Source organism: Macrobrachium nipponense, chromosome 18, assembly GCF_015104395.2.
Source record: "Macrobrachium nipponense isolate FS-2020 chromosome 18, ASM1510439v2, whole genome shotgun sequence".
NCBI classification, from domain to species: domain Eukaryota; kingdom Metazoa; phylum Arthropoda; class Malacostraca; order Decapoda; family Palaemonidae; genus Macrobrachium; species Macrobrachium nipponense.
The window spans coordinates 84269714-84297648 of NC_087211.1; the positions used below are offsets into that span (position 1 = coordinate 84269714).

General features: G+C 36.7%; 1 protein-coding gene across 1 annotated transcript in view; it reads right to left on the reverse strand.

Moving 5' to 3' along the window:
- Positions 1-3611: 3611 nt before the first annotated feature.
- LOC135197305 (thyroid transcription factor 1-like) overlaps positions 3612-27935 on the reverse strand; it is a 64443-nt gene continuing 40119 nt past the window's right edge. The window contains 6 exon segments of the mRNA XM_064224446.1: positions 3612-7306; positions 7309-7371; positions 7661-7877; positions 8940-9038; positions 14784-14879; positions 15427-15572. Coding sequence (XP_064080516.1) covers positions 7143-7306; positions 7309-7371; positions 7661-7877; positions 8940-9038; positions 14784-14879; positions 15427-15572 — 785 coding nt within the window. The 3' untranslated portion in view covers positions 3612-7142.

Here is a 27935-nt window from a genome sequence, read left to right on the forward strand (position 1 = left end):
GACTTTGGATGAGTACTTTTCCAAGTACTGTAGACTTTGGTCGAATACTTTTCCAAGTACTTTGGACTTTATTCGAATACTTTTCCAAGTACTGTGGGACTTTGGTCGAATACTTTAACAAGTACTGTTGGCTTTGTTAAAAGGTGCACTACTTGAAGATTATAAGTAACTATTAACTCTTTTATATACATTAGAATGGTCATATATTGAGCTCAAAGTGCGGTTACATTAATATCATAAAGTAACATTATATATTTCACTCAATCCATAAAATCCTTGCTACTGTATAACTGTATAACTCGTTAGTACAACGATCTATACAGATATTTATGACGTAAATGTTATAACGAATTTTATCCCTCACATCAAAATATATAAAGCAGCATTTATCCCCAGTTTGAAAGATTCAAGGTTAACACGTAGCAGTATTGACGGTGGACTTTATAGCCATAGTTTAGAAGTTTGTCTCATGAATTATGATAATTCTATGTTTGCCAAAGGATTAAAGAAGAGAGACTTTCAACAGGTTAGTATGGCGTGTGGGACGGTGAAACTAGTTTTAATTGAACCGTTGAGTTTAGTTTCATCTTTATTTATTGATGGAAATGTCTGCAAGTGAATTTGCTCGAAGGTTTGATGGAGATATCGCACCCTTTTCTAGTTTGATCAAATACCCGTTAGATTCTGCTGAAATATTAATGTACAATACTTGCTGAGAAAAAAACATAAAAAGTTCCTCTTAAATTAATTTGTTAGATATAATAATGTGGTGCAATTCGAACTTCAAAATGTTCAAGCGATGATCCAACGCATTATTATCTTTAAAAAATTCACGTTGTATTTTATCATATTTATTAGTATTTTTATCTATTTACCTATGGATTTATTACTTTATCTTCTTGTTTTCTTTTCTGATAACTACTGATCTCCACTTACTGTATTTCCTATTTAAATCTCAATGGATCTATTCATTTTATTTCTGATAATTCATAACCTCTGTATTTTCTATCAAGACGTGTAATTCCGTTCAAATGAAGTTTATGCTCTTTGGAAACTTGAATTTCAAGTCATTGGCCACAGTAAGTTTGTTCCATATGAAAAGGGTGTTTATCTTCTGAGTTGTAGCAATATTTATATGAATTAGTTTTCAAAATGCTGAGCTCTGTATAAACACCTTTTGTATGTTTATTCAATAACCGTGAAAATGTCACGGATAGATCGATAGCTGATTCAATTGTTTTTTTTTTTTATATATTTAGTAATTCATGTCAGTAATTCGCCAGTACCGTTTTTTTTTTTCATCCTCTTTCGCTTAAGTAGATATATAAATTGTTTAATTTTTTATTTTAAAAAAATAGTTGTGGTACAAGTGAATTTCCTCATTAATCCTTATTAATGGAAACAGTCTTATCAGATACGTAGGAGTAATCGCACCAAATAAATGTTTCATTTTCTTAATAGGTACATTCCCCTTGAAATATTGCTGTGTTGGTATATATTTACAATATTCCTTTTAACGCTGATTTAACCTTTCTATAATGTGCATTCATATTTTGATATACAGGTGTATAATGATAAACACTTGATTTATTTGATATTTCATATTGTTAGCAATTAGTCTTTATTATAATTTTAATTATCGATTTATTTCTTTCTATTTGCATAAAATGGGTCGTTTTTCTCGAGATTTTGTCAGCGAACCATTTGAGAGGTGATTTGTTTTATAAGGTGAAATAAGATCTTATGATGCTACTCTGAAGATGTTATTTTTACGGTATGTGTGAGGTGGAGTTTTCATTTTTTCAGATATTAAAACAAAGATCTCATGTTAATATCTAGGTTCTTCTTTTACTCAAAAGTTTCCGCGTAATTTCCCCTATACCATTTTTAGAAATATTACTCAGATATGTTATTTTCATCGTCTTTTTTTAAAGTCTTAACTTTGAAGATGTTTTTTTTATGGTATAAGTGAGATGTTGTTTTTATTTTCTCAGAAAATAAACCAAAGATCTTATGTTTTATTTTGAATCTAGGTTCTTCTTTCACTCAGATATTTCCTCTAAATATCCCAAATACCATTTTTAGAAATATTACTCAGATATGTTATTTTCAGCGTATTTTTTTTAATTCTTGCATTGTTTTCATCGAATATTTCTAATTGAAATCCCACCATACCATTTTAAGAAATATTGTAATAAAGGATAATAAAAACTGTCCACTTAATACATGTTTTTATTCAAAAACTATCTAATCACTAAAAAGTTTGATGGGAAACGTTTGCACTTCGTTTATGTAAATATTAGTCAAATGGGAAGGTATAAGGAAAGTAGGGAGAAAAATCCCACGAAGTCTAGGGAAAATAGGGAATCTAGGAATGGTGGATGTTGGAGAAATTATGGAGAGAAGAGCAAATGGGAATTGGCTGATGCTTACAAACCTTGACTAAGTCGAGGTTTCATCGAGGAAGCCTTTGCCAAGTCGAGGTTTCTTCAAGGAAATCTTTACCAAGTCGAGGTTTCTTCAGGGACGCCTTTACTAAGTCGAGGTCTCTTTGAAGAAGTTGCTACTAAGTCGAGGTTTCTTCGAGGAGATCTTTACCAAGTCGAGGTCTCTTGGAGTAAACCTTTACCAAGTCGAGGTTTCTTCAAGGAAATCTTTACCAAGTCGAGGTTTCCTGAAGGAAATCTTCATTAAGTCGAGGTTTCTTGGAAGAAGCCTTTGCCAAGTCGAGGTTTCCTTGAGGGAGCCTCCTTCAACTCGAGGTTTCTTCAAGGAAATCTTTATTAAGTCGAGGTTTCTTGGAAGAAACCTTTGTTAAGTCGAGGTTTCCTTGAGTAAACCTTTTCCAAGTCGAGGTTTCTTTGAGGAAGAAGAGTCCTGGACTGATATGAATAGAGGGTCAACGAGAATTCTTGGCCTCATTAAGGGGGGACTTAGGAAATTGCAAATAAACGAGATTTCTCTGTAAAACCGAAGAACAGACGATGGTTATCCTCTGTACGAACGAGCGAAGGCACGGGGTGCAGCCTGCGTCTGGGCGCTTCTGTTTTTCGTACGAAAATTTTTTGGAAGAGGCGGAATCAGGAGCTTGGCAATGAGGTTGAGGGGGGAGGGGGAGGGGGGAGGGGAGGAGTGATGCTGCTCCTTATCAGCTCAAGAAGAGCTCCAGGGAATTTTAGGTGGGACTCGGTCAGTTGCTGTTTCTCCATAGGATGCATTTTGGAAGGTCCTTTTTTTGTTTATTTATCTCGGGGGTTTTCCGATGGGAGGGGGGTGGGGGGAAATGAAGGGACTTTGTGAAATGAAAAGAGAAAGGTTCAATGATGATCATGAATGCAACAGTGATCACTAAAAGGGGCCGAGAGGGGGGGGGGTGGGGTGGGGGGGGGGTGGGGGGGGTCAGGATGGAATGATCCAAGGCCTATTTTTTCGTCACACGGGTCACGCGGATGCTTACGTCAGCTTTTTTTATTATTTATTTTTTTTCCAGCATCGAGTTCCTCCACTGCTTCTGCGCAGAAGAGAAGGAGGAGGAAGTCCCAATGTGGAAAAAAAATGGAAGAAATATTAACATGCTCTGCTTTGGAGCTACAAGTGTATATATATAAAAAATTATTTTTTTCTTTTTGTTTTATATATTTTCAAGCAACCGCGTGACTCTGGTATCGTGACAGACAGACAGTCCAAGGGAAATCCATATTACACTCTAAATTTTGTGAAAGACTTATTGGCGTTTAGATTTTCGTCCTTTCAACTGCTCACTTACGGCTAGGATACTTCAAAAGAGACAGCTAGATTGATGAGTTAGTTAAAGAATGAGCTGCATTTAAAAAAAACGCAAAAAAAAAAAAAACAGAACCTTACTATAAATAATTTATTCCTTTCAAAACTGAAAAAAAAAATTTCTCTTATCAACAAGAGAGAAAAGAGGGAAAATGAAAACGATGTAAAGAGGTTTGGTCAGCAACATGAAGTCTTGTCACATTAATAATAATAATTAATAATAATAATAATAATCCTGTGTTTCTTGGTCACATACGCCATCTATCGGGTAGGGAGCCTACTTATAATACTGCAGTCTGACAATCTTAAAAGTATTAAACCTAATTATATGTGTAAAGTGCATATTTCAATATAGTTTTTTTATAGATTACAGGTGAGAGAGAGAGTGGGGGGATGTGCCCAGAGTACATTATTATTTAGTCTGTACATATGTATACGCTGCTACACATTTTATTTAAGTTTTTTTTTAAATTAATAATTATATTTACAACAAGTATTTGGCACTAAGGTAGCACTGTTGTGCGCAGTGCTGTGGTATTGTATAAGTCATATGTATATATATGTATACTTTGGTGTGTATATATACATTACATAGCTACATAAATATATATATACCTGTATATTTACATATACATGCATACATACACGTATATACATACACACACAGTATATTGTCAAAATATACTTAGCATTCCTAACAAATTAAGATTAATTTCTAAGATCCTGGTAACAAGTGACACTCACTGGCTTATTTCTAGTTCCAGGTTGGTGTTTGTTTGTTTGTTTATTGACTTATTATTTACTAGAGGACGTAAGCTGCTCTTGGGATGGGGGGAGGGGGTCTTCAGAATCGTCGACAGTGTTTACTTTATCACCAGCAACACATCTCGGGGCTTAGATCGTCCTCAGAGGACAGCAAAACTGTAAGCAAGCAACAGAATTCGCCTGCAGTCGCTCTAACTGTCTGTCTCTCGTATTTCCCCCAACCAAAAAAAAAAAAAAAACTACTGCACATGCTTTTAAGTCACTTGAACAGAGTCCTCTTCTATCTTAAATATATTATAATATAAACAGCCTTCCTAAGCAATGCTATTTTCATTTTTTTAACACTTGAAATACCGAAGTATCTCTCTCTCTCTCTCTCTCTACTCGTTCAGGGAAACTTGATATGTGTCGAAATCTGACTTTCTTTTGTGTGTGTGTGTGTGTGTATGGGCGAAGCCACCTAACCTAATATTACCATTTGATTATCTACTGCAATTTGAGCATCGTGAGTAATATTTCATGGGCTATCAACTAACCTTTTCTCGTTGATAAGAAAGAATCCGTTCGTATCAATTGAACGAATAAATCGCATTTTGTCAACTTTATTTATTTTGCCAACTTTATTTCCCAGCTGATAAGAATCCAATCACATCACATATCAGAAACGAGAGTAAAAAATAAGTGCTCGTTTATCCTCACATTTTAGCCGGAATGCAATTTTTGACGCGTGTCGGTAATTACATGTTAATGATAAATTTAATTAGTTTTTTTTTATCAAGTCTGCTAAACAAATAGTGTTGGAAACATATCACTCGGGCCTAATTATATTCATCCCAATTTTTTTTCATGGAGGGGGAAAGGGGTTGGGGGTTGACGGGGGGTTGGGGTGGTTGCGATAATAGAATTAGACTCCTTTGTTCTTTAATTCATATTAAACTTTCGCATATTTCATTCTACGGTAGGGAAGTCTTATACGTCAAGTTCGTTGTATCACGACTAAACTAAATTGCAAAATTGCATATGCCATTGAGATGTTTGGATGAAATGGTCCATTTTTTATATATGTATTTTCTTTCCAATCATCTACTTTTTCTTCTTCTTTACATTAACAGTTAGGTTCATCCATTTTCCCTAATTACATCAATATCACGGATTCGTGTCTTGTCTTAATTATGGTCTCCTAAGCTGGGACTCCTTCGTCATTTTTAACTTCTAACAAAACGAAACTTCATCAGTTCGTCAAAGTCAGTCATATTTTACTGCCAGTGGTTTGTTCACACGTTTATTTTTATATAAAAGAATGACTCTGAATCATTCGTTCTTTTAACTGAAATTGACTCTGAAAGCTTAACAAAGCGTCCAGAACCACAAGATTCTCCGCTTTCTTGAGACAAACCACTCGAGTACCAGAAGAGGTTTCTGAAACTTGCGCTTATAGAGGCCTTTTGTCAATTCTGATTGCAACCTAACGACATTAAACCCATTCCAAGTTGATTCTTGCTTATCATTCTAATATAAAACAACTCTTGGTTGCAGAAGAAATCTCTGCAATTTAATTATATTAAACCCATTTCAAGATTTGCTATTTTCCAAGACATAACTCTTGGAGTGGGAGTTGAAGACGCGAATCCTTTTTTTTGTTTGTTTTTTGTTTTTTTTCTTTCTTTCTGCAAAACATCTACCCTGAGGATTTCTATTGCTATAAGATTAACAAACGTATACTTCGAAGGGGAGCTGAGCTGGCGGAAGATTTATATAAGTCTCTCTTTCTCTAGTCCAGCAGCGCCCACCTCGAGATCTCTACAAGAATATACTTTCTTCCATAAAAAACAGAGTTTGGGGTTTGTGTCATGAAATCAATGGGATATGAAGGTATACCTTAATTATGGTTTGATGGGCCGTTCAGGCTGCTTAAGGTGAGGGAGTCATGTGTACATGAATTTAAATATCAATAGAAAATTGTAAGTATCCCAATTTATTTTAGATTTGGACAAAAAAAGGATTTTGTTATTTACCTTCATCTTAATTTTTCCGTGGTAGGTGGGACATTGGGACTTCAACACTCAGGAGGGTATGAATGGCTCTCGGGTAATTGGGGGCAATCACATAACGACTCGAAGGTCAAAAGGGGGGTTATGTGGGGTTGAAGGTCAGAGGTCAGACACTTTAGTCACAACGACCTATGAAGGATTTAGTTGTAATGACATACAACAACGGCACTAATGGTATAGTTGTGATTATAATAACATGTCATGACTTCTCATAAACGCAAAAGAAAAAAAAATTATAAATAAATGATTTATGATATCATAAATGAAAAAAAAAGTGATTGATGACATACCATATTTATACGATTTCTACGTAGCGATTTTCCAGAAGAGATGAAAAATGAACAATAATTATCTTAAGGGGAGACGGAATATGGGCACTGGAGAAGAAAACTACGAAACTATGATAAGAGGAAAGAGAGAAAGAGTAAAAGAGAGAGAGGGGAGGTGGGGATTGAGGAAGGAAGGTAGGTAGGGTTAGTAGTCAATTTAGGCAGCAGGGGAAAAACAGGAGGGCACTAGTAGGGCGCGCGGGGCACCCATTGTTCACCAAGTACGCCCCTGCAGGGGAAAGTAACACATGTTCGGAGGGTTGTGGGGTGTGGCGGGCGGGGTGACCATGTGGTGAGTCGGGGGCGTCATGCGGGCGTACTCTCCGCCGATAGAGGACACGGGCGGAAGACAGCCCGCCCCTACGACGCCGCCCACCCCGGTTCCGACATCATGGGGGAGGGGCAGCCCCCACCTCCTAAGGTTCCACTGATCACGTGACTTCCTGTGATGGGCGAGATGGAAATGGGCGGGATTAATGTGGGCGTCAGGTCTCAATATATATATATATAAGATTATAAACATGATAAGAGAGAGAGAGAGAGAGAGAGAGAGAGAGAGAGAGGAAATAATAGATATAAGGAATCTCTATAGAGAGAGAGAGAGAGAGAGAGAGAAACTATTCTACAAACAGATCATTTCCAGGTTTCAAACATAGGGTAAAAATCTCTCTCTCTCTCTCTCTCTCTAAGGAGTCTTTTAGACTAAGGACTTCACACGTAGGACTCTCTCACCGGAATGATGAACAGTGGCTGAGTAGGAAGTGGGCGTGTGCTGATCCTGCAGTTGGGTAGGGGCGTGATGGACGGTAGGCGGTTGTGTGGAGGTGATGGGCGTGGTCGAGGGCGTGGAGTTGGCGTGGTTGGGAGTGTCCTGGTCGTCCGCCGAAGGACACGGCTTCCCGTCCTTCACGAGGACGGGCACGGCCACTCGCCTCGGGGATCCTACGGACTGGATAGAAAAAAAATTAGGATTTTTATTTGTATTTTAAATAATTATTTTTGTGTTTTTTATTTGCGATTGATATCAAGTGATTTTCTTAAAAATTAAATTGGTCAATTTTATTTTTATTCTCATCCAAATGACTGTTATATATATATATATATATATATATAATATATATATATATATATATATATATATATATATATATATTTCACTTACACTTAAGTATATATTCCCCAAGTGTATATATACACCAAAGTATGCATTCCCATGTATTCATCTATAGAGTGTATATATATATATATATATATATATATATATATATATATATATATATATATAATATATATATATATATTATATATATTCCCCCTTTCTTATTGAGCCAAGAAAGTATGTAAATCTTTGACAAACATTTCTCTTATCCCCTGGTTTTTATCTGTTTTGGTTATTTTCCTCTCAAACGGTTATTTTTTTCTCACCTCATTAAATTTTTTCTCCTCACCTGCTTACTCTTTCTCTCACCTGGTTAATTTTTCTTACCTGGTTATTTTGTTTTCCCCTGGTTATATTTTTCTCTCCCCTGGTTATATTTTTCTCTCCCCTGGTTATATTTTGTCTCACCTGGTTATATTTTTCTCTCCCTTGGTTATATTTTTGTCTTACCTGGTCATATTTCTGTCCTGGTTATTTTTTCTACAACCTGGTTATTTTTTCCTCACCTGGTTATTTTTTCTCACCTTATTTCTCACCTTGGTTATAATGTTTCTCAATTGGTTATTCTTTTTACCACCAGGTTATTTTTCCTTAACTGGTTATTTTTTCTTTCACCTGGCTGTTTATTTCTCACATTATATTTTTTCCCACTCGCTTATTTTCGTCTCCCTGGTTATTTTTTCTCACCTGGTGATTTTTCTATCATCTGGTTATTCTTTCTCTCAGCTGGTAATTTTTTTCCTCTATCATCTGGTTATTGTCTCTCTCACCTGGTTATTTTTCCTCGCCTGGTTATATATCTTTTATCACATGGTTCATTTTTCTCTCTACACCTGGTTACATTTCTCTCACCTGGTTATTACTGGAGGAATTCTGGTTCTGTTCGGACATGGCCTTCTCCTTGGCCGCTCTCTTCATCTTGTATCGGTGGTTCTGGAACCAGATCTTTACCTACAAGTAAAGAAGAAGTCAAGGATTAATGGGGGGAAAATGTATTAACAAAAAATGTCATCAACAAGTTGGCAACTTGTTGCAAACACGTCATCAACATATTGGCAACTTATTGAAAACATGTTATGAACATGTTGGCAACTTGTTGCAAACATGTTGCATAAGTTAACAAGAAGTCAAGGATTGAGAAGTAGTTACTAAAAAAAATGTCATAAACATGTGACAATTTGTGGCAAACATGTCACAGATAGGTAATTTAAAGCAAATTAGAAGTCAAGAATTAATTGTGGGTAAAATATATTCACTCATGAAAAATACATCACAGACACGCGTCGGTAACTTGTCGCAAATATGTCGCAGACAGGTTGACGACAAGTCGACGCGACCTTAATGGTGGACGAACTCTCGGCAGATGCTAGGTAATCGTATGAGGCATTGGTTAGAGTTACCAATTAGTCATCGACTTGTATTCAACGTATGTGCGATATATATGTGATAAGTTGCTGATATGTTGACAACATGTTCCGCTTTTATACGTATATACACGTCTATACAACATAATGTACATTTTCAAAAAAAAGAAATAAGTATTACAATGTATGCTATAGTATATACTCATTTAAATGAATATAATTAAAAATAGAATTATTAATGGATATATTATCACGGGTAAATTTTATTGTACACACATAAACCTATATATTATATATATATATATATATATATATATTATATATATATATATATATATAATATATCTATATATTATATAAATATATATATCTATAATAAAAGGAGCCTATAAAAACGCCAAAATATAGAGAGAAAATACTATATTTCAGAGACTTCTGTCTCATCACTTCAGGTAGAATTGAGAGAGACAGCAGTCTCTGAAATAATAGTATTTTCTCCTCTATATTTTGGCGTTTTTATGGGCTCCTTGTATTAGATGGAAAGTCTGTTGTAACAACGTTGTTACCAGTCATATATATATATATATATATATTATATATATATATATATATATATATATATATATATATATGTATATATATATATATATATATATTTGTCCCACATAATTTTGGACATGATAATATCACCCAGTCACTTAAAAGAGAAGCCGCGCAGAATTAAAATTTTGTCAAGTGTACAATCCCTTTAATGAATCATCTAATTAGCAAATTTCATTAATGGAAAAAATATATATACAGCATCAGCGCATCTTTTTTTTTTTTAAATATATATTGATCGTTTAAGTGAGGAAGAAAAATAGATGGTTTTTGTGATGTATAATGAATATGGATACGTATTCCGTTCAAAATGATTTTGACAGATATGTACGTTCTAACCAGATGAGTTTGTTACTCATAACTACAAGAAGACATGAATCTTGTCTCACGCATATTGTCCTTCTCGTGCACGTACACACTCATAACACTCATAACACTGATGGAATACGTTTATGGTCTTGTAGTCTGTTCTGAGGGACTGATAGATGTGTATTTTGACTAACAGAGATTGTTGTACACCTTCGAACTAAAGCAAAAACACAAATCTCTCTCGAGGATTTTGGCCTTCCTGTCCACGCACGCACGTACACGTGCAAGCACACGCACATACGCACGCGCAAGCCCGCACAAGACCCGGGGGTAACTAAAAAAAGATAGTCTGTCCACGAGGCTGATTAAGCTTGACATGTGCATCCAGGCGAAGATTGATGAGGAGCTAGTAAGTAGGGAAACGTTGAAAGGACAGAGAAAAGATGGAGAAAGGGGAAGAAAGGGAAAGAAGAGGAAGAAGGGGGGAGGGGGGGGGGGCCCCATAAAAAAGGAAGAGGTAAAAGAAAAATGAGAGGCGAGGAGAAAGAGAAGAAAGGAAGAACGTATCTGGGAGGGGGAGGAAAGGAGGTGGGAGTGAGTGGTAGAGAATAGACCAGGGGAGGCAGAAGGAGATATGATGAAAGCATTTGAAGAGGGAAATGGTATTGTCGAATAAGGTTAATACTGGATGTGGCCTCTTTTTTTTAAAAAGAGCGATTTTACAATTTTGTGGATTTTTTTTGTATTAATTTTGATATTTTTCAAAATAATTTTTGTGGATTTCTAATCTTTACTGTACCAGGATACTTTGTTTCTAATTAAGTCTTTAATAATTTTGTGGATTTTTGTTATTGATTTTGTTTTATTTCATAATAATTTTTGTGGATTTCTAATCCTTACTGGATTCGTATACTCTGTTTCTAAATAAGTCTCTCTGTGTTATTCCGATATATAATGTTTTTCATTGAGTTAGAGAAACTTTTTTCTAATTTATTATAATTTTTCTATAAGTTTTGACCTGGTAAATAATTTTTCTTCATTTTTGGGGCTTGGTAAATATTTTTTTTATGTCACCTGGTATTTTTTTGTGAATACTTTTTTATGTGACCTGGAATTTTTTTGTGACCTGGTTAATTTATTTTTCATTTCTGGGTTTTGGTAAATATTTTTTATGTAACCTGATATTTTTCTTCATCTCTGGGACCTGGTACATTTTTTTTATTTTTGGGATTTGGTAAATATTATTTGATGTGACCTGGTAATTTGATTTTTTTTTTATTTCTGGGACAAGGTAAATACGTTTTTTCATTTTTGTGACCTAGTAAATATATTTTTTTCAATTTCTGTCACCTGATAAATATTCGTTTTTAAATTTCTGTGACGTGGTAAATATTTTGTTTCCAATTTCTGGACATGGTCAATATTTCCTAGTAAACATTTTTTTTTATTTCTTGTAAAATCTTTTTTTTGTGCGTTTGTGTGTATGTGTGACCTAGTACTGAAACAAATATAAATTAAATGAATTTACAAACTTGTCATCCCATTTGTATAATATAGTTTTCTTCACTGGACACCATAAATGTGAGTCAAGTCAAACGCTGCGTATATATGCGTATATATCTGCGTATGCATACGTACAAACTTGCCATTACAATACATAACATTATTTCTTATTTGTGCGACGTGTGTGTACCTGTGTATAAACGTGAGTATACATTCATACAAACTTGTCATTAGAATGAATAATATTTTCATGTGTATGAGCCTGTATTATAACATAGATACCATTGAAGGTGAAGTATGTGTATATATCTACGCACGCATTCATACGCAGATATTCCTTGCATAATTATGAACAGGTAATATACGCATCTTTAAACACCTGCGTCAGCGATGCACATTTCAAATAAAGGAACAAAAATTCCCAAACCTGCGACGAAAGTACAAAAACAAAAGTCGGACGGACAAAATAATGCACTTAATCAAACAAGAAATATAAGCTCTTTTATTTTCCTTTATTTTTTTTTCTGGGAAAATTGAACGCTATAAAAACCTATATTGTGTTTTCTCTCTCTTTCTCTCTCTTCGCCCTCCCCCCTGTTTCTCTCTTAAGGGCTATACAAAACGTGAAATGAATGGAGCGGGATTCGGGTGGAAACCCCCACCCCCCACCCCCCATCCAAAAAAAGGGTGGGGGGGGGCGTCGGGCATTCTGTTCAGTATCGAAAACACATAATTTCGATAGGGCCGAGATATATATGTGTCTATATGTGTCAGATACTCGATAATTAGGAGACGAGGTGAGAGAGAGAGAGAGAGAGAGAGAGAATAAGATTAAAACATAGCGAGAGAGAGAGAGAAAGAAAGAGAGAGAGAATAAAATTGAAGACAGAATGAGAAAGAGGAGAGAGAGAAGAGAAAAAAGAGAGAGAGAGAGAGAGAGAGAGAATAAATTTTAAGACAGAATGACAGGGGAGAGAGAGAGAGAGAGAGAGAGAGAGAGAGAGAGAGAGAGAGAGAGAGGTCTCACGTAGAGACAAGCTTCTCCATAAATTAGAAGACAAAATGATAATATATAGATAGTGAAAGCAAGCTACCCAAACAGAGAGAGAGAGAGAGAAAGAGGATATATTTGTTAATAAAGGCCTTTCCCCCCCTTTTCCCCCCTGCCCCCCACCCCCCCCCCCTTGTTCCCCCACACTCGAGGGGGGGGGGGGGGGGCGGCCATCCTCTCACCACCCTTGTCCTCTTGAGTATTAGAGTTTAACAGGCAATAATATTTGTAACCGGGGACCTCCGTCCCTTCATTTTCCGTCTGCCCCCTGTGCACTCTCGTTTATCAAGCTTTGTTCTTTTTTCCCTTTTAGTTATTCCTTGTTTACTCTAATTTGCTAGGTTTGTGTGTCTATGTTCGTTGCTGTAACTCTCTCTCTCTCTTTCTCTCGTTTTCTATATATTTTTTTTTATCTCGTTTTATTTTATTTTCTCTTCTCTTCTCTCCTCTCCTCTTTGTCTATCTGTGGGATTCCATTTTCTGTTTTCATTCCCCTCCTCTCTCTCTCTCTCTCTCTCTCTCTCTCTCTCTCTCTCCTTGGTCTCTTTGTTTAGCTATTTCTGTGTTTCAGCCCTCTTGCTTTTCTCTCTCTCTTCTCTCTCTCACACACACACACAGTAATGCTCGCTCTTTCTCAGACTAATTCTCTCTTTCACATACTAATTTTTTTCTCTCTCTCTCGCTCTCTCTCTCTCTCTCTTACAAATAGATTTATTTTCTCTCTCTTTCTCTCTCTTACTCGGACTTTTTCTCTCTTTCACATACTAATTTTTTCTCTCTCTCGCTCTCTCTCTCTTATACACAGACTAATTCTCTCTCTCTCTCTCTCTCTCTCTCTCTCTCTCTCGTCATGTATTCCCTTCGGATACGAGATCTGTAAAGTGTCTGCATGTTAGCTTGGCGTAATGCGTGACACGACGTTATACGTAATTTCCACATAATAACACTTCAGTGTATTCAATCAAATAGCTTAGCAAAACCGTATCGTCTCCATTTATATTTCAAAGTTAAAATTCCAAAGGAACTGGTATCACTTTTGTAAATGCATAACGAATTTCTGTATTATACACCGCGACTTTTTAACATTTTTTTAACATTCACAAACATTGAGGTATACATTGGGTGGTCTATAACGAATTCTTATATTATATACGGCGACTTTTTAACATTATTTTTTTAACAATCACAAACATTGAGTTATACATTAGGTCGTCTAATATACAATTCGCTCTGCTTCGGGAATAATCATATATGTATATATATATATATATATATATATATATATATATATATATATATATATATATATATTCGTTATATATATATATATATATATATATATATATATATATATATATATATACATATATATATATATATATATATATATATATATATATATATATATATATATATATATAATGTATATTATTCGAGCTACAAATGTCCTTTAATATCTAATTCGCTCTACCTCGGAATTATAATTATTTTTATATATGACATCCGAAGGGGAGTTTTAAGTTAATAATAATATCAACCAAAAAAAATTCCCATTCGGTTTACATATATAAAATATATTAATTCCGAGGTAGAGCGAATTAGATATTAAAGACATTTGTAGCTCGAATAATTTATATGAATCACGGGTGATGTGACATAATTTATATATATATATAATTATTCTATATAGATATATTCATATATATATATATTAGATAATATATATATATATATATATATATATATATATATATATATATATATATATATATATATATATATCTATATATATATATATATATATATATATATAATATATATATATATATATATATATATCCCTTCTCGCTGTCACTCTCTCTGACTCACCTGTGTGGGTGTAAGATGGATCAGCGCTGCTAACTGTTCGATTTCGGGGGCGCTGAGGTATTTCTGCTGCTTGAATCGTCTCTCGAGTTCGTATACCTTCAAAAGAGAAAAAAAGAATATTAAGAAGAATTAATTTAGTCATCCATCGCCCGAAGCTGAACATTTTAGAAGGCAAGAAAATGGGGATCAATGAATCACTTGAGTTACTGACTCATCGATCATTTGGAGACAGATATACATAGGATATTACTTTGATGTGGTTGTGATTCTTGTTTTGTATGGAATGGGTGAGGTATCTATTCTCTTTCTTTAATAAGTGTTACTGGAAAATATGATATTTATCATTACTCTTATGTTTATTTTCTCTCCAAGGTTCAAATCCTTAGTACTCTAGTTAACTCCGAAGTTCCTCTCTGATTTGCTTGTCTGAAGGACTTAAATGGGAACAAGTATGCTTCTTTGAAAACACTTGAATGGGAACAATAATGCTTGTCTGAAAGCATTTAACTGGGAACAATAATGCTTGTCTGAAACACTAAACTAGGAACAAATGGCAATAAGGAACACTGGAAAAAGAAAAGGATAGAAAACTCTAAAAACTATTATCTAGAAAGAAGGAAACGGAAATAAAACCATCCCTTACCTGCGCCTGCGTGAAGAGGACCCTCCGTTTTCTTCGTTGCGATAGGGGGAACTGCATCGCCTTGTTGTCAGCCATGCTGCATGTTGACAGCGACGTCACGTTCCCCATGTTCATGTTCATGTTCGAGCCGCCCATGAGTCGGGAAACTGGAGAGGAAAGATACAGAAAAAAAGTGAAATCAGTAAACTCTTAGTTACTCATCCAGTTCTTACAAATAGCGACGATTCACATTAGTTGTGTGGGTCTATGCTGCTCTAGATTAAGTAAAGTTAGGCTAGGATTCGCTTATAGAATTAACAAGAATTGAGAGAAATAGGGAAAAGGTGAATCAATAGACTTTTGGAATATATAGCCAGTTCTTAAGAGACTGACGTTTGATAGTAATTATGTTAGTATAGATTACTCTACGTTAAGCTAAGTTAGGTTAGGTTAGAATGCAACTCTACAATTAAGAAGAATTAATAGTTGTAGTGAATAAACGTTAGCTTAAAAAAATGTGAAAATGTAGACTTTGACAGGCTCAATCCAGTTCTTACAGATATTGACATTTCATCCTACTTATGTCAGACAAGTTTACTCTAGGTTAGGTTAAGTTAGGTTAGGCTACGTTGCACTTTTTGAGTTAAAGTTAATGTTCATAGAGAATGTACTCTAGCTTCAAAAGTGAGTCGATAAACTTTTAAATCTAGTTCGTACAAATATTGACGTTTTACCTTAGCCATGTGAGGTAATGAAAGTTTATGGTTATAGAGAATGTAATTTAGCTTCAAAAGTGAGTCGATAAACCTTTGAATACTTAATCTACTTCGTATAAATATTTACGTTATACCTTAGCTGTTTGGGCCTTTGCGGCTCCAAGTTAGGCTAGGTTAGATTAGGTTAAGTTAGGTTAGGTTAAGTTGAACTTATAAAGTGAATGAGAATGAATGGTTACATAGGAAATACTCTAGATAAAATCAATCCCACTCACATCTCTGTTATTCAACGAGAACACCCCCAACAACGAATAACCGTCCTTCAAAACGACAAAAGAGAACTCCCGACAGATCCTACACAGGTCCATCTATCCATCTGTCTCCGTCCCGGGCGGAGAATATTGTAGGACCGCGCGATAACAGGACTCCCCTGGGAACCTCCTACCCACAATGAAGGGCTTTAAGGATTAACTCACCACAGGATGGTCTACTTACTAAGATAACAAGTGCTTCCCTCGCAAAGATAACAAAACAACATGGCCGTCGACAATGATAACAAAAGATGACGACGGGGGAATTTCGGGTTGATGGAAGAGAGAGAGAGAGAGAGTGGGATTGGGGCGAAGGGGGTTGGGTTTGGGGTTAGGAAAGGGTAGGGAGGGTGGCTTCGAACCCGCAGGGACAATTTTGACGTGATTTCGAAATTCTTTTGTGTCTATTTTCACGTCATAACAGAGACAGTTTCTCATGGTGGAATTCCCCATAGTGTTTGCAGGTAATAAGCGTAGGCCTATGATTTTAGTGGAGATAGGCCTATAATTCTGTTCACCCATTTTCGTAATGGTTCATCTTTGCACTTAGAAACTGGTGACATATGTCAGTATATTATTACTAACGGGATATTTTAGAATGATATTAACATGATGAAAATTATGTTATGGTACGATTCATATATATAATAGGTATAGATTGTTAGGGTACTATGGTACAACGGTAACACAAACAAGCCACGGCAGCTACGATACGGTACAAAATTCAAGTTGAATTGCAGAAGTTTTTGTTATGTTTTAATCCTTAAATATTCATCATCTAATTCTCCGTTTCGTAAATTATTTTTCAAGTCCACGTGCAGACACGTAATACAGAGAGAGAGAGAGAGAGAGAGAGAGTATTGAAATCACCAAAAAAAAAAAAATGTAGTACCAAATGAAGGCCTGGAAGTCTACGACAAAGACCAAAGAAGAAGAAGAAAAAGAAGAAGAAATAAAAATAAGAAAAGAAAGAAAGGAAGGAGATCCAGGGTGGTATAGAGCGCAACGACCTCCAACACCCCTCCCCCTACCCTCCCCCCCAACCCCCTCCTACCCCTTCGTTATCTCGCCTAATCGCGAACGTAAATATTGACTTACAAAATATTCGGAAATATACATAAGGACGGATTAAGAGAGATCAGGAGTCCGGTTGCAGCGTAGATGGAATGATTCTAATCCCATTCCCATTCCTATTCCCATTCCCACCTCACACCATATCCTCCTCCTCCCCCAAGCCCATTAAGTCCGATAAAGATTATGGCATGGGGAGGGGGGGTTGGTTAGGGGGCACAAAAGCGGAAGGTGCGTTCAAGCGTACAAAAGATATCGGGGAAGCGTTACTCGGCGCCAAGTACGTAGGCGCGGATTGTCGCTAATACTTGGCAAATAAGTCGCATTTTTTGTTTATATTCGAGGCGACGATCTGCTTGGACGATTTGCTTGGACGAGCGAGCGAGCTGCTGCTTCGACGATCCTCAGCGAACGAGCTATAATTAGCGGGGTCCTAATCGACGATTTGCGATTTTTGACAAAAAATTTTTTTTTCTTTTTTTTTTGAGATTTTGGGCTTTCGACCCCGAAAAAATTGGACAGGACATGGACCTGCTTTCATAAAAGTAACAGCTAAATGCATTCGCCCGATGACTCGTCTCTGAATAGACGGCGTTTAGAGATGCTGTTTTTTTGAGGGGAGTGGCGGGCGCTCCGCCCCCCGAAAAAAAAAATCAACGGGACCTACGGACTTCTGCGATAAAAAATTGACAGGACCTGCTGTGTCTGTTTTGATAAATGCAGGTGAATGCATCTAGTGGAGGGCCGCTTCCCTGGATAGACGGCATTTAGAGACTATTTTTTTTTTAAGTGTTTTTAGGACCCCGTGTCCGAAAACAATGAACAGGACCTATATGCCTGTTTTGGTAATTGCAGGTAAATGCACGCGCTTGTTGGCCCATCCTGGGATAGCCGGTTATAATAGATGCTGAAAGAGAACCGTCATCTTCCCTTGAAACTGACATTAAAAATTCTCATTATAATCTCTCTCTCTCTAGGTTTTTCTTTCTTCTTCTTCTTCTTCTTCTTCTTCTTCTTCGAGAGAGAGAGAGAGAGAGAGAGAGATCTTCGATGGACGATGCTGTACCTACTCTCTCTTCTCTCTCTCTCTCTCTCTAACTATCAATGCCCTCTCACCTCTCTCTTTTTATGTCTTCCGGAGAGAGAGAGAGAGAGAGAGAGAGAGAGAGAGAGAGAGAGAACCGTAAAGTCACAATTACAAGCGATGGACGAGGATCTGAAATTGACGTTTGAAAAGAGGCTTCGAATGAGAGAGAGAGAGAGAGAGAGAGAGAGAGAGAGAGAGAGAGAGAGAGAGAGAGAATGTACGCCCCGCCGCTGTTGCCTTAAAATGAAAAAAAGAAAATAAAAGAAAAAACATCTGCTCTAAGCAGCAGCAATTGAAACGACTCGGATCTGGAGGCTCTCGAAAACGGAGTTTTTCCTCCAGAGGCGCCGGTAATTCTAATCCCCAAAATGCGAGGTGGAGGGGGCAGAGGGGCATGGGGGCGGGGGGCGATTTCTGCAGAGTGCGAAATGGCCGGCCCAGTCACTTAGTCAAGTCTCTCTCTCTCTCTCTCTTCTCTCTCTCTCTCTCTCTCTCTCTCTCTGCTAACTTCTCATTCTTCTTCTTCTTCAAATATCCTCTCAACCTGTATTTTATTCTCATCCATCGTTTAACATTATGAGAGTCTCTCTCTCTCTCTCTCACTCTATAGAGAAAGAGAAGAGAGAGAGAGAGAGAAATTTTTTTTTTTAAAATATAGTCGAGGTAAAGACTCAATAATTACTAAGTCAAACCTCGACCACCCACGGGGACACTCTACCCAGCCCGCCCGCGCGCCATTTCGACGATCGCAAGAAATGACGAAAAAGGACGCACGCTCTCTCCGGGCGCGAAGAAGGGCGCACGCAGGATGCCCTAGGGGGAGCCGTGTTTTAAGAGTACCCTCTCCCGCCCGTAAGGGCGGCGACGCCTTGGGCGTAGAAAGGGGAAGTCGACCTTACGATCGGGCGGGCGGGGGTCGTTTTATATAGTTCCTTCTCGTCGCGAGGTCTCGAAAACGAAAAGTAATTTATCCCCGCCAAATAACGCCTCCTACCTCCTCCCTCCTACCTCCTACCTCCTCCCTCCTACCTCCTACATCCTCCTACCTCCTACACCCTCCTCCGCTAAGCCGTGTGTATTAATACCATAATCCCGTACCTTGACGAAAACGAGTTAGTTCAACCAGGGATTATCCATTTGTTATTCAAAGGAAAAGAGAGAGAGAGAGAGATTGCGCGAATGAGGAAGAAGGAGAGATGCGATGAATAAAAAGGTTTAGACAGAAAAATGAAAGACTTGTGGAAGAAGGGGGGTGAGGTAGAGGGGTGGGTAGGAGGGACAGGAAGAGAAAAATGAAAATAAAACAATAAAAGAGGAAACAGGGAGAGGAAAAGCATGAAAAACTTTCGAGGAAAACAACGTTATAAAAAAATGGATAAAAAGAAGAGATATCACAGTATGATTCCGGAGAGAAACAAAAGCGATGTAGAATGCGCACGGGGACGTGAATAAAGAAAAGAAATAAAGAATTAAAAAAAAGGGCCGAAATAAAATTTTTGGGACGCATGAGCCGGTGAAAACTTTATGCAGATGGAAAATGTTCCTCGTTCGTTTTGTTTTTTTGTTTTTTGGATGAAATGAAAAATAACAATAAAAAAAATTCTCTGTAAGTTGTTTTTAAAATCGCAGGTAATCTTGCTAAGTTCATTACCATTATTTTCAATACGCTTTGTACTATCAGAAACTTCTAAATCATAATAGTTGTAAGTATAAATAAAAACAATCTCTTTACAAAAAATCTCAGGTATTTTTGGCAAAAACGATTCTCGAATTCATTACATTTTTATACATTTGCATAATAAGGTATAGTTCCCCAGAAACGTCTAAATTATTATAGGTGTCAGTATAACACCTTTATAAATTAAGATTAGTGTCAGTATAAAAAAACACCTATATTAATTAAAGATAACAACCATAAAAATCATAGTCAGTTTAAATAACACCTAGATTAAATAGAAAAATTTAAATATATATGAATTATTCAACCCCCAGAAATGTCTAAATCATTATAGCTGTCAGTGTGAACATTGAAAAATAATATGCATAGTTAATTCCCGTAGAAGTGTCTAAATCATTGTGGCTGTCAGCATAAAAAATATAAAAAAATATGCATTGTTAATTCCCATAGAAATGTCTAAATCATTGTAGCTATCAGTATATACATATATAAAAAAGAAAAAATATGCATAGTTAATTCCAATAGGAACGTCTAAATCATTGTAGTCTTCAGTATAAACATTTAAAAAAATATGTATAGTTAATCCCCCTGGAACATCTAAATCATTGTAGCTGTCAGTAAAAAAATTTAGAAAAAAATATGCATAGTTAATTCCCCCCCCCCCCCACCCCCCCCTCCCCAAAACGTCTAAATCATTATTGCAGCCAGTAATAAAGCACGTTTTTATATATCATATATATCACAGGAACCTGTCCACAGTCTGAAAAGGCCCTCTCTCTTCTCTTCTCTTCTCTTCGAGTAAACTCGAAGTCCTCCAGCGAATACCGATTGAAATACGAGCTAGGCCCTACTCAATTACCCGGCAGTCGCTGACGGAAGGCCGAAATCACGCACCTGCAGCACAATGCAGGTGTCTGCTTGTATTAAGAACACGTGTTCAATGCGCCTACCGAGGATTAAGGCAGAGAGATAATCCAGGGGGCTCTCTCTCTCTCTCTCTCGTAATCCAGTTGTGACGGAAAGGGGGATCAACTGTAATCGGTCTCGGGAGATTGGAACGAGTTTCGCTAATCCTCTGGTGCTTCTTCTGCTTCCTCCTCCTCCTCCTCCTCCTCCTCCTCCTCCTCCTCTTCTTCTCGTCCTTATCCACATGAGCTTAGTGCTTTTCTTTATATTAACAAAAGCGGGTGGCTTGTGTTGTCAGTCACCTGTTGCCCACACTTCCTCCTCCTCCTCCTCCTCCTCCTCTTCTTCTTCTTCTTCTTCTTATCCACAAGAGCTTATGGCTCTTTTTTTTTATATGAACGAAAGCAAGGCTGCTTGATATTTCGGTCACCTCTTGCCCACACTTCCTCCTCCTCCTCCTCCTCCTCCTCCTCTTCTTGTTCTTCTCCACAAGAGCTTAAGTCACCATGTACCAACGGATTACCGAAGGAGATTTAGTCTTTTCATAGACGATCATAGAAGCTCTGTGTCTCGAGTTTAGATAACGTTGGATTCCTTAATAGGATCCTTAATAGATTCCTTAATAGGATTCCTTAAGAGGTTGTCGCGCAGTTGGAACTTCAGGAGTTCAAGTGAATGCGCAATGCATTACTGCCCCTAATGCAATTCAACTTGCATTTAAGTATTTTACTTATATTTATATATTTAGTAATGGTTGTCTGTTTTTCTAGTGACTGATTTCCGCTTTCTCTATTTCCCATTGCCCTCTTTTACTTCTTTCGAATGAACACCTTAATATTCTTTGGAAGTTCTTGAATTTCGAGTCAGTGGCCCCTTGGTAGGACTTGTTCCACATGAATAGGGTTCCTCATCTTCTGAATAATAATAATAATAATAATAATAATAATAATAATAATAATAATAATAATAATAATAATAACAATAATAACAATAATAATAATAATAATAATATGGTTGCTGCTTCAGCACTATTAATCTTGTAGAGTCTTCTCTATTTTTCGGCAAAAAAAGAATGAATAAATGAAAAAAAAAATAGAGAAGACTCTCTACAAGATTAATAGTGCTGAAGCAGCGACTATTTTTCACAAAACTTGCCTACGAGAGGGTCTCCTTCCGAAATAATAATAGTAATAATAATAAATAATAATAATAATACTAATATAATAATAATAATAATGTAAGAAGCTCATATCTCTTTTAATTGTTTTATACGAGGACAAAACTCAGTTGACCGTTCTTACCCAAAGAACTGAAGTGCTTGCGAAGGGTGGTTGGGTCCAAGCAGTATTGACTGAATGAAAAGAATATTAATATACTAATACATTGCAGTAATGTTTAGAAACTTTCCAGTGATATCTTGGAACTTATGCGTTTTAGTTATCTTCCTCTTTCTGGAGAAATATATTTCATCCCAGTAATTTTACTACTTCGTCATTTCAGATGAATGAAAATTTCATGCGAATAGATTTTTAAATTAGCGTTGATATATATTATAATATATATATATATATATATATATATATATATATATATATATATATATATATATAATGTGCATAATCTTTTAGGCTGTTTTTCACTTAGGAATATTTACTGTATATTAATGCACTCATGGCAATAGATATTCACATCTAAATTATATAGCTTTCGAGGTCGCTGAGATGAATAGTGACACTTCCAATGTCCTTTACGTCTTAAGTTCAGCCCCAATAGGATGAAGAAACCAATTCCCGAATTTTGGGTGTGTATTTTCTCCATTCGAAGTCAAAAAGACCTTTAATAAACTCCAGACTACTGAGGCTAGAGGGCTGCAATTTGGTATGTTTGATGATTGTAGGGTGGAAGATCAACATAGCAATTTGCAGCCCTCTAACCTCTGTAGTTTTGATGATCTGAGGGTTGACAGAATAAGCGCGGACGGACGGACAAATAGCCATCTCAATAAAAGTAATAATTTACAATATTATCTAATCATCATCATATAACTGACCACAAAATCAAGGGGCCAAAGAGAGATTTCCCATCATCCAAGACATCCATCTATCAATGGTCCGTCCCCACACCATAAGACACTATGAATCACCATAGACAGCCACCATAAATCTCTCTCTGTATTCACTGTACATCAAGACTTCATTTATCATATTCAAATGGGCGCTTTTATGGTCATTACTCGTGACGTCATGATTGATGGCAATTTCGGTAGGTCAGTGTAATCAGTGTCAATGGGTTGATGTCAGCGTGGTGTCATCACTAAGTTACTATGTGTGATGTCTGTAGGGTGTGGGCACTTGGGTGTATGTATGTGCATGTATATATGTATGGCTGTATGTATATATAACTAAAAATATCAGAGCAAAACTAAACAGTTAGTCTCTCAACAGAACAACCAAAAGAGACAGATTACTTAAACAATCAACCCATCAACAGTCATTATATTGATATCAGCGTGAACATAAAGAACAATCCTCCCCCGCCACCTTTTTGAGGCAGGGGCGAGGGGGGAACGTCCCCCTCCCCCCACCACCCTAAATATATAAATAAATAAACAAAATCCTAACAGGACATCGTTAACAGCAAAGTCGAGACAGATGACAGATGACGACATCTATCAGTGTCATTGTTAGCAGGTTTGGGAAGGAGGCGGCTGGGCCCCGGGCCCCCTCCCACCCAACACCCCGAACCCCGTCCTCTCCCCCCATACACATAAACCCTCCTCCTCCCCTCTTTTCGGATCCCTCCAGGAAGTCCATTAAAGTGGCCCATCTCCCCCCCTCCTCCCCCTCCTACCTACCGACCCATACGTTCGCCCCCCTCAGGTCCAAAATTGAATTACTTAATCGCTGAGACAACAGTCATTTGCAAAAAATCTGGCTGCGTGCGAAGAAGCCGAGAAGGGTAAGGGGAGAGAGAGAGAGAGAGAGAGAGAGAGAGAGAGAGAGAGAGAGAGAGAGAGCATAGAATTTTCCTTAAAGATGCTTCGTGGGTACCAATTTTATTTTTAAAATTTCTTGTATTGTGTCTTATGTCTAATATCTCTGATTATAAATCATGCTCTTTTATGTAATACAGTAACGCACACACACACACAGAAAGAGAGAGAGAGAGAGAGAGAGAGAGAGAGAGAGAGAGAGAGAGAGATTAAAATGTTCCTTTGAAGATTCCTCACCATCGACTTTTGGAAAACAAGTTTATTTTTCTTTATACCTCAATATCTCTGAATGGCCAGAATGGTGTTTCTAGGCAGAGAGAGAGAGAGAGAGAGAGAGAGAGAGAGAGAGAGAGAGAGAGAGAAAAGGAACAGTCCCTCAGCATTAACTAATAAGTACCAGGTTTATTTTTCAATATATCTTAAATATCTGTTTTGCAAATAATGGTGTTCAGAGAGAGAGAGGAGAGAGAGAGAGAGAGAGAGAGAGAGAGAGAGAGAATTACTCTCCAACTTCCTAATTAGAATAAAGTATCAATATTGATTACAAAGGTTTATGTATAACAGTGTGGCAAAATATAAAAGAGAGAGAGAGAGAGAGAGAGAGAGAGAGAGAGAGAGAGAGAGAGAGAGAGAATTAATCTCTAACTTCCTAATTAGAAAAAAGTATTAATATTGATTACAAAGGTCTATGTTTAACAGTGTGGCAAAATATAAAAGAACGTGAGAGGGGTGAGAGAACGCGAGAAATAGAGAGAGAGAGAGAGAGGATGAGGAGAGAGAGAGAGAGAGAGAGAAAGAATTAATCTAACTTCCTAAACTAGAAAAAAAGTATTAATATTGATTACAAAGGTCTATGTTTAACAGTGCGGCAAAATATAAAAGAAATAAGAGAGAGAGAGAGAGAGAGAGAATAAATTATGCTGTTCTGGAATAATTCCCCCAACGTGAACAAGACAAGACATTACAAGACCATACTAGATAACATTGAACTTCACATCCTGAAGCAGGAATATTCCAACCGTTCTATTTTGGGATTGATGACTGACTCCCTCCACTCTTGAAGAAACTGAAGATTTTTTTTTTTTGAACTCTGAGAGCCAGGAAAAGGTCGAGTTCCAAAAGATTTAAAAGTCGAGGTGAGAGAGCACGAGTTTGTGTGTGTGTTCGCGTGAAGAATATGACTCGAAGTATCAATTTAAAATAGGTCACCGGATTCTTTAAAGACTAGAAATTTAATTCGACGATTGTCTTATCTAATCGTGACATTATTATGCAAGCAAGAACGCAATGACGCACAGACAATGTTGTGTTAAGAATCATTTAAAATTGGCCACGAAAATTTTTATTGAATGAGGTTTTATTATCATAATTGTTCCCTGCTGTCGTAGTGATATTATACGGGCGAAACGACGTAACTCTAGATTCTAGGGTCGTATGTCAAACAGTTAGTACAAGCGATCAGAGAAATAAAATGAGAGATAGTTTATTGTGTTTTTATCACATTATTATTATTATTATTATTATTATCATTATTATCATTATTATTATTATATTTTATTATTAATTATTTATTTTATTATTATTATATTATTATTATATTATATTATTATTATTATCATACAAGTATTAATATACAATTGAGACAACTGGAAATTCAGTCAAAGTTCAAACGAACATACAATGCATTAATAACCAAATACAACTTTCTTGTATTTTAATAATCTTCTTACATTCCTATTGATTTATCTGTTTTTTTTCTAATAACTGATCTCCTCTTCCTGTATTTCCCATTACCGTCTGTTGTGTCTTTCGAACGAATACTATTCTTTGGTAGCTTCAATCAAGTCAATGGCCCCTTTGGTTGGCTTGTCCCGTACGAATAGCGTTCATCTTCTGAATAATAATAATAATAATAATAATAATAATAATAATAATAATAATAATAATAATAATAATAATAATAATAATAATAATAATAATAATAATCCAAAGAAAACTCATAATCACGAGTCAATAAAATGGAAAAATAAATCCACAATAGTATATCTGATTTTGTTATTCAAAATATAAAGCAGAAAGCATTTTACTTTATATTTTCAATAACAAAGTCAAACACTGACATACTATTGTGGATTTACTTTTCCAATAATAATAATAATAATCTAGAATCTTATATCCAGCAGAAGCCATCAAAGTATTTGAAAAAAAGAATAAAAAGACAGTTTACTCAGGAAGAAATGGCTGTCACATCTCTCCTCTTGCCTGCTGCTACCCTATCACCATCAAAATCTTCTCCTCCTTCTCCTTTTATTTTCCGAGGAATTCAGCCCCCTTTTACAGCCATCATCCTCTCCCATCCCCTCTTCTCATTCCCTGTTGACCTAACACAGATGACAGAGGGACGGGGGCCAGGAGGGAGAGACAGAGAAGGAGGGAGGGGTCCGCTGGCCGATTCCTGTCAGCTTTACTTCATATTAAGCTTTTGTCACTCCCCAGGAGGGAGGGAGGGAGGGTATGATGAAGAAGACCCAACACGCCCCCAACCCCCATAGTTTTTTTTTAATTCTTTTCTTCTTTTTACTCCCCAAGGAAGGAGATGATAATTAAACTTCTCTCTCTCCCGGAGTTGAATTGGCGGAAAGGTCGAGTTAAGAGATGGAAAATGATGGGAGAGGGATTTCAAAAGATTAAAAGACTTTATGTGTGTGTCTGTGTCTCTCTCTCTGTGGTTTCGCTCTCTTCATGATACGGTTGGGATTACGATTTTGAAAATGTGGTAAGAAAGATAAAAATATAGGGTTGAGGTAAACAGTGCTGCTGTTGCTGCTGCTTCTTCTGCTCAGAAGTGACTGGAGTAGGTTCAGGTCTTGCAGAGGTATTTGGTATCACAGTTCATCTTTTAATGAATGGATTTAAGTTCTTATTTTTAGAATGGGAAGGAGGCACTTTTGGGGGCCCTCTGGTGCTGGGAAGACCACGAAAATTGAAAGATTCTTATTTTTAGAATCAGGAGGGAACAACTTCCTGGCCTCTCTAAGTGCTGGCCTAGACCACCCGGCGCAAATTGACCAAGATTTTATTTTTAGAAATTAGTGGGTAGGAACTTTCTTTTCTGGCCCTCTTGGGTGGCTGCTGGCAAGACCCACGGAAATTGAAAGATTTCTTATTAGAATCAGAGAAGGAATTTTCTTTCTTGGCCCTTCTGGCTGCTGGAAAGACCACGAAAATTGAAAGATCCTTATTTTTAGAATCAGAGGGAGGAACTTTCTCTGGCCCTCTTGTGCTGGCAAGACCACGAAAATTGAAAGATTCTTATTTTTAGAATCAGAGGGAGGAACTCTTTTGGGCCTTCGGCAAATGGTAAGGACCACAAAGTTAATTCTTTTGATTTCTATAATCAATTATTTTTATTTTAGAATCAGAAAGAGGCACTTTCTTGGGTCCTCTGATACTGGTAAGGACCACAAATTTATCTAAATTTTAGAAGGAGGCATTTTCTGTGGCCCTATGGTGTGGGAAGGACCACAAATGTATCTATATTTTAGAAAGAGGCATTTTCTGTGGCCCTCTGGTGCTGGGAAGGACCACAGATTCAAAGATTTTTATTTTTCGAATCAGAGGGAGTAACTTTCTGGAGCCTTCTGGTATCTGCAAGGACCACAAATTTATTCATGTAAACGGTCAACTTCAATGACAAATGAATCATGTGTTATTTAGGCTTTAAACAGTAACTTGGGAATAATTGCGAATAACTCTTGCCTGTGTGATT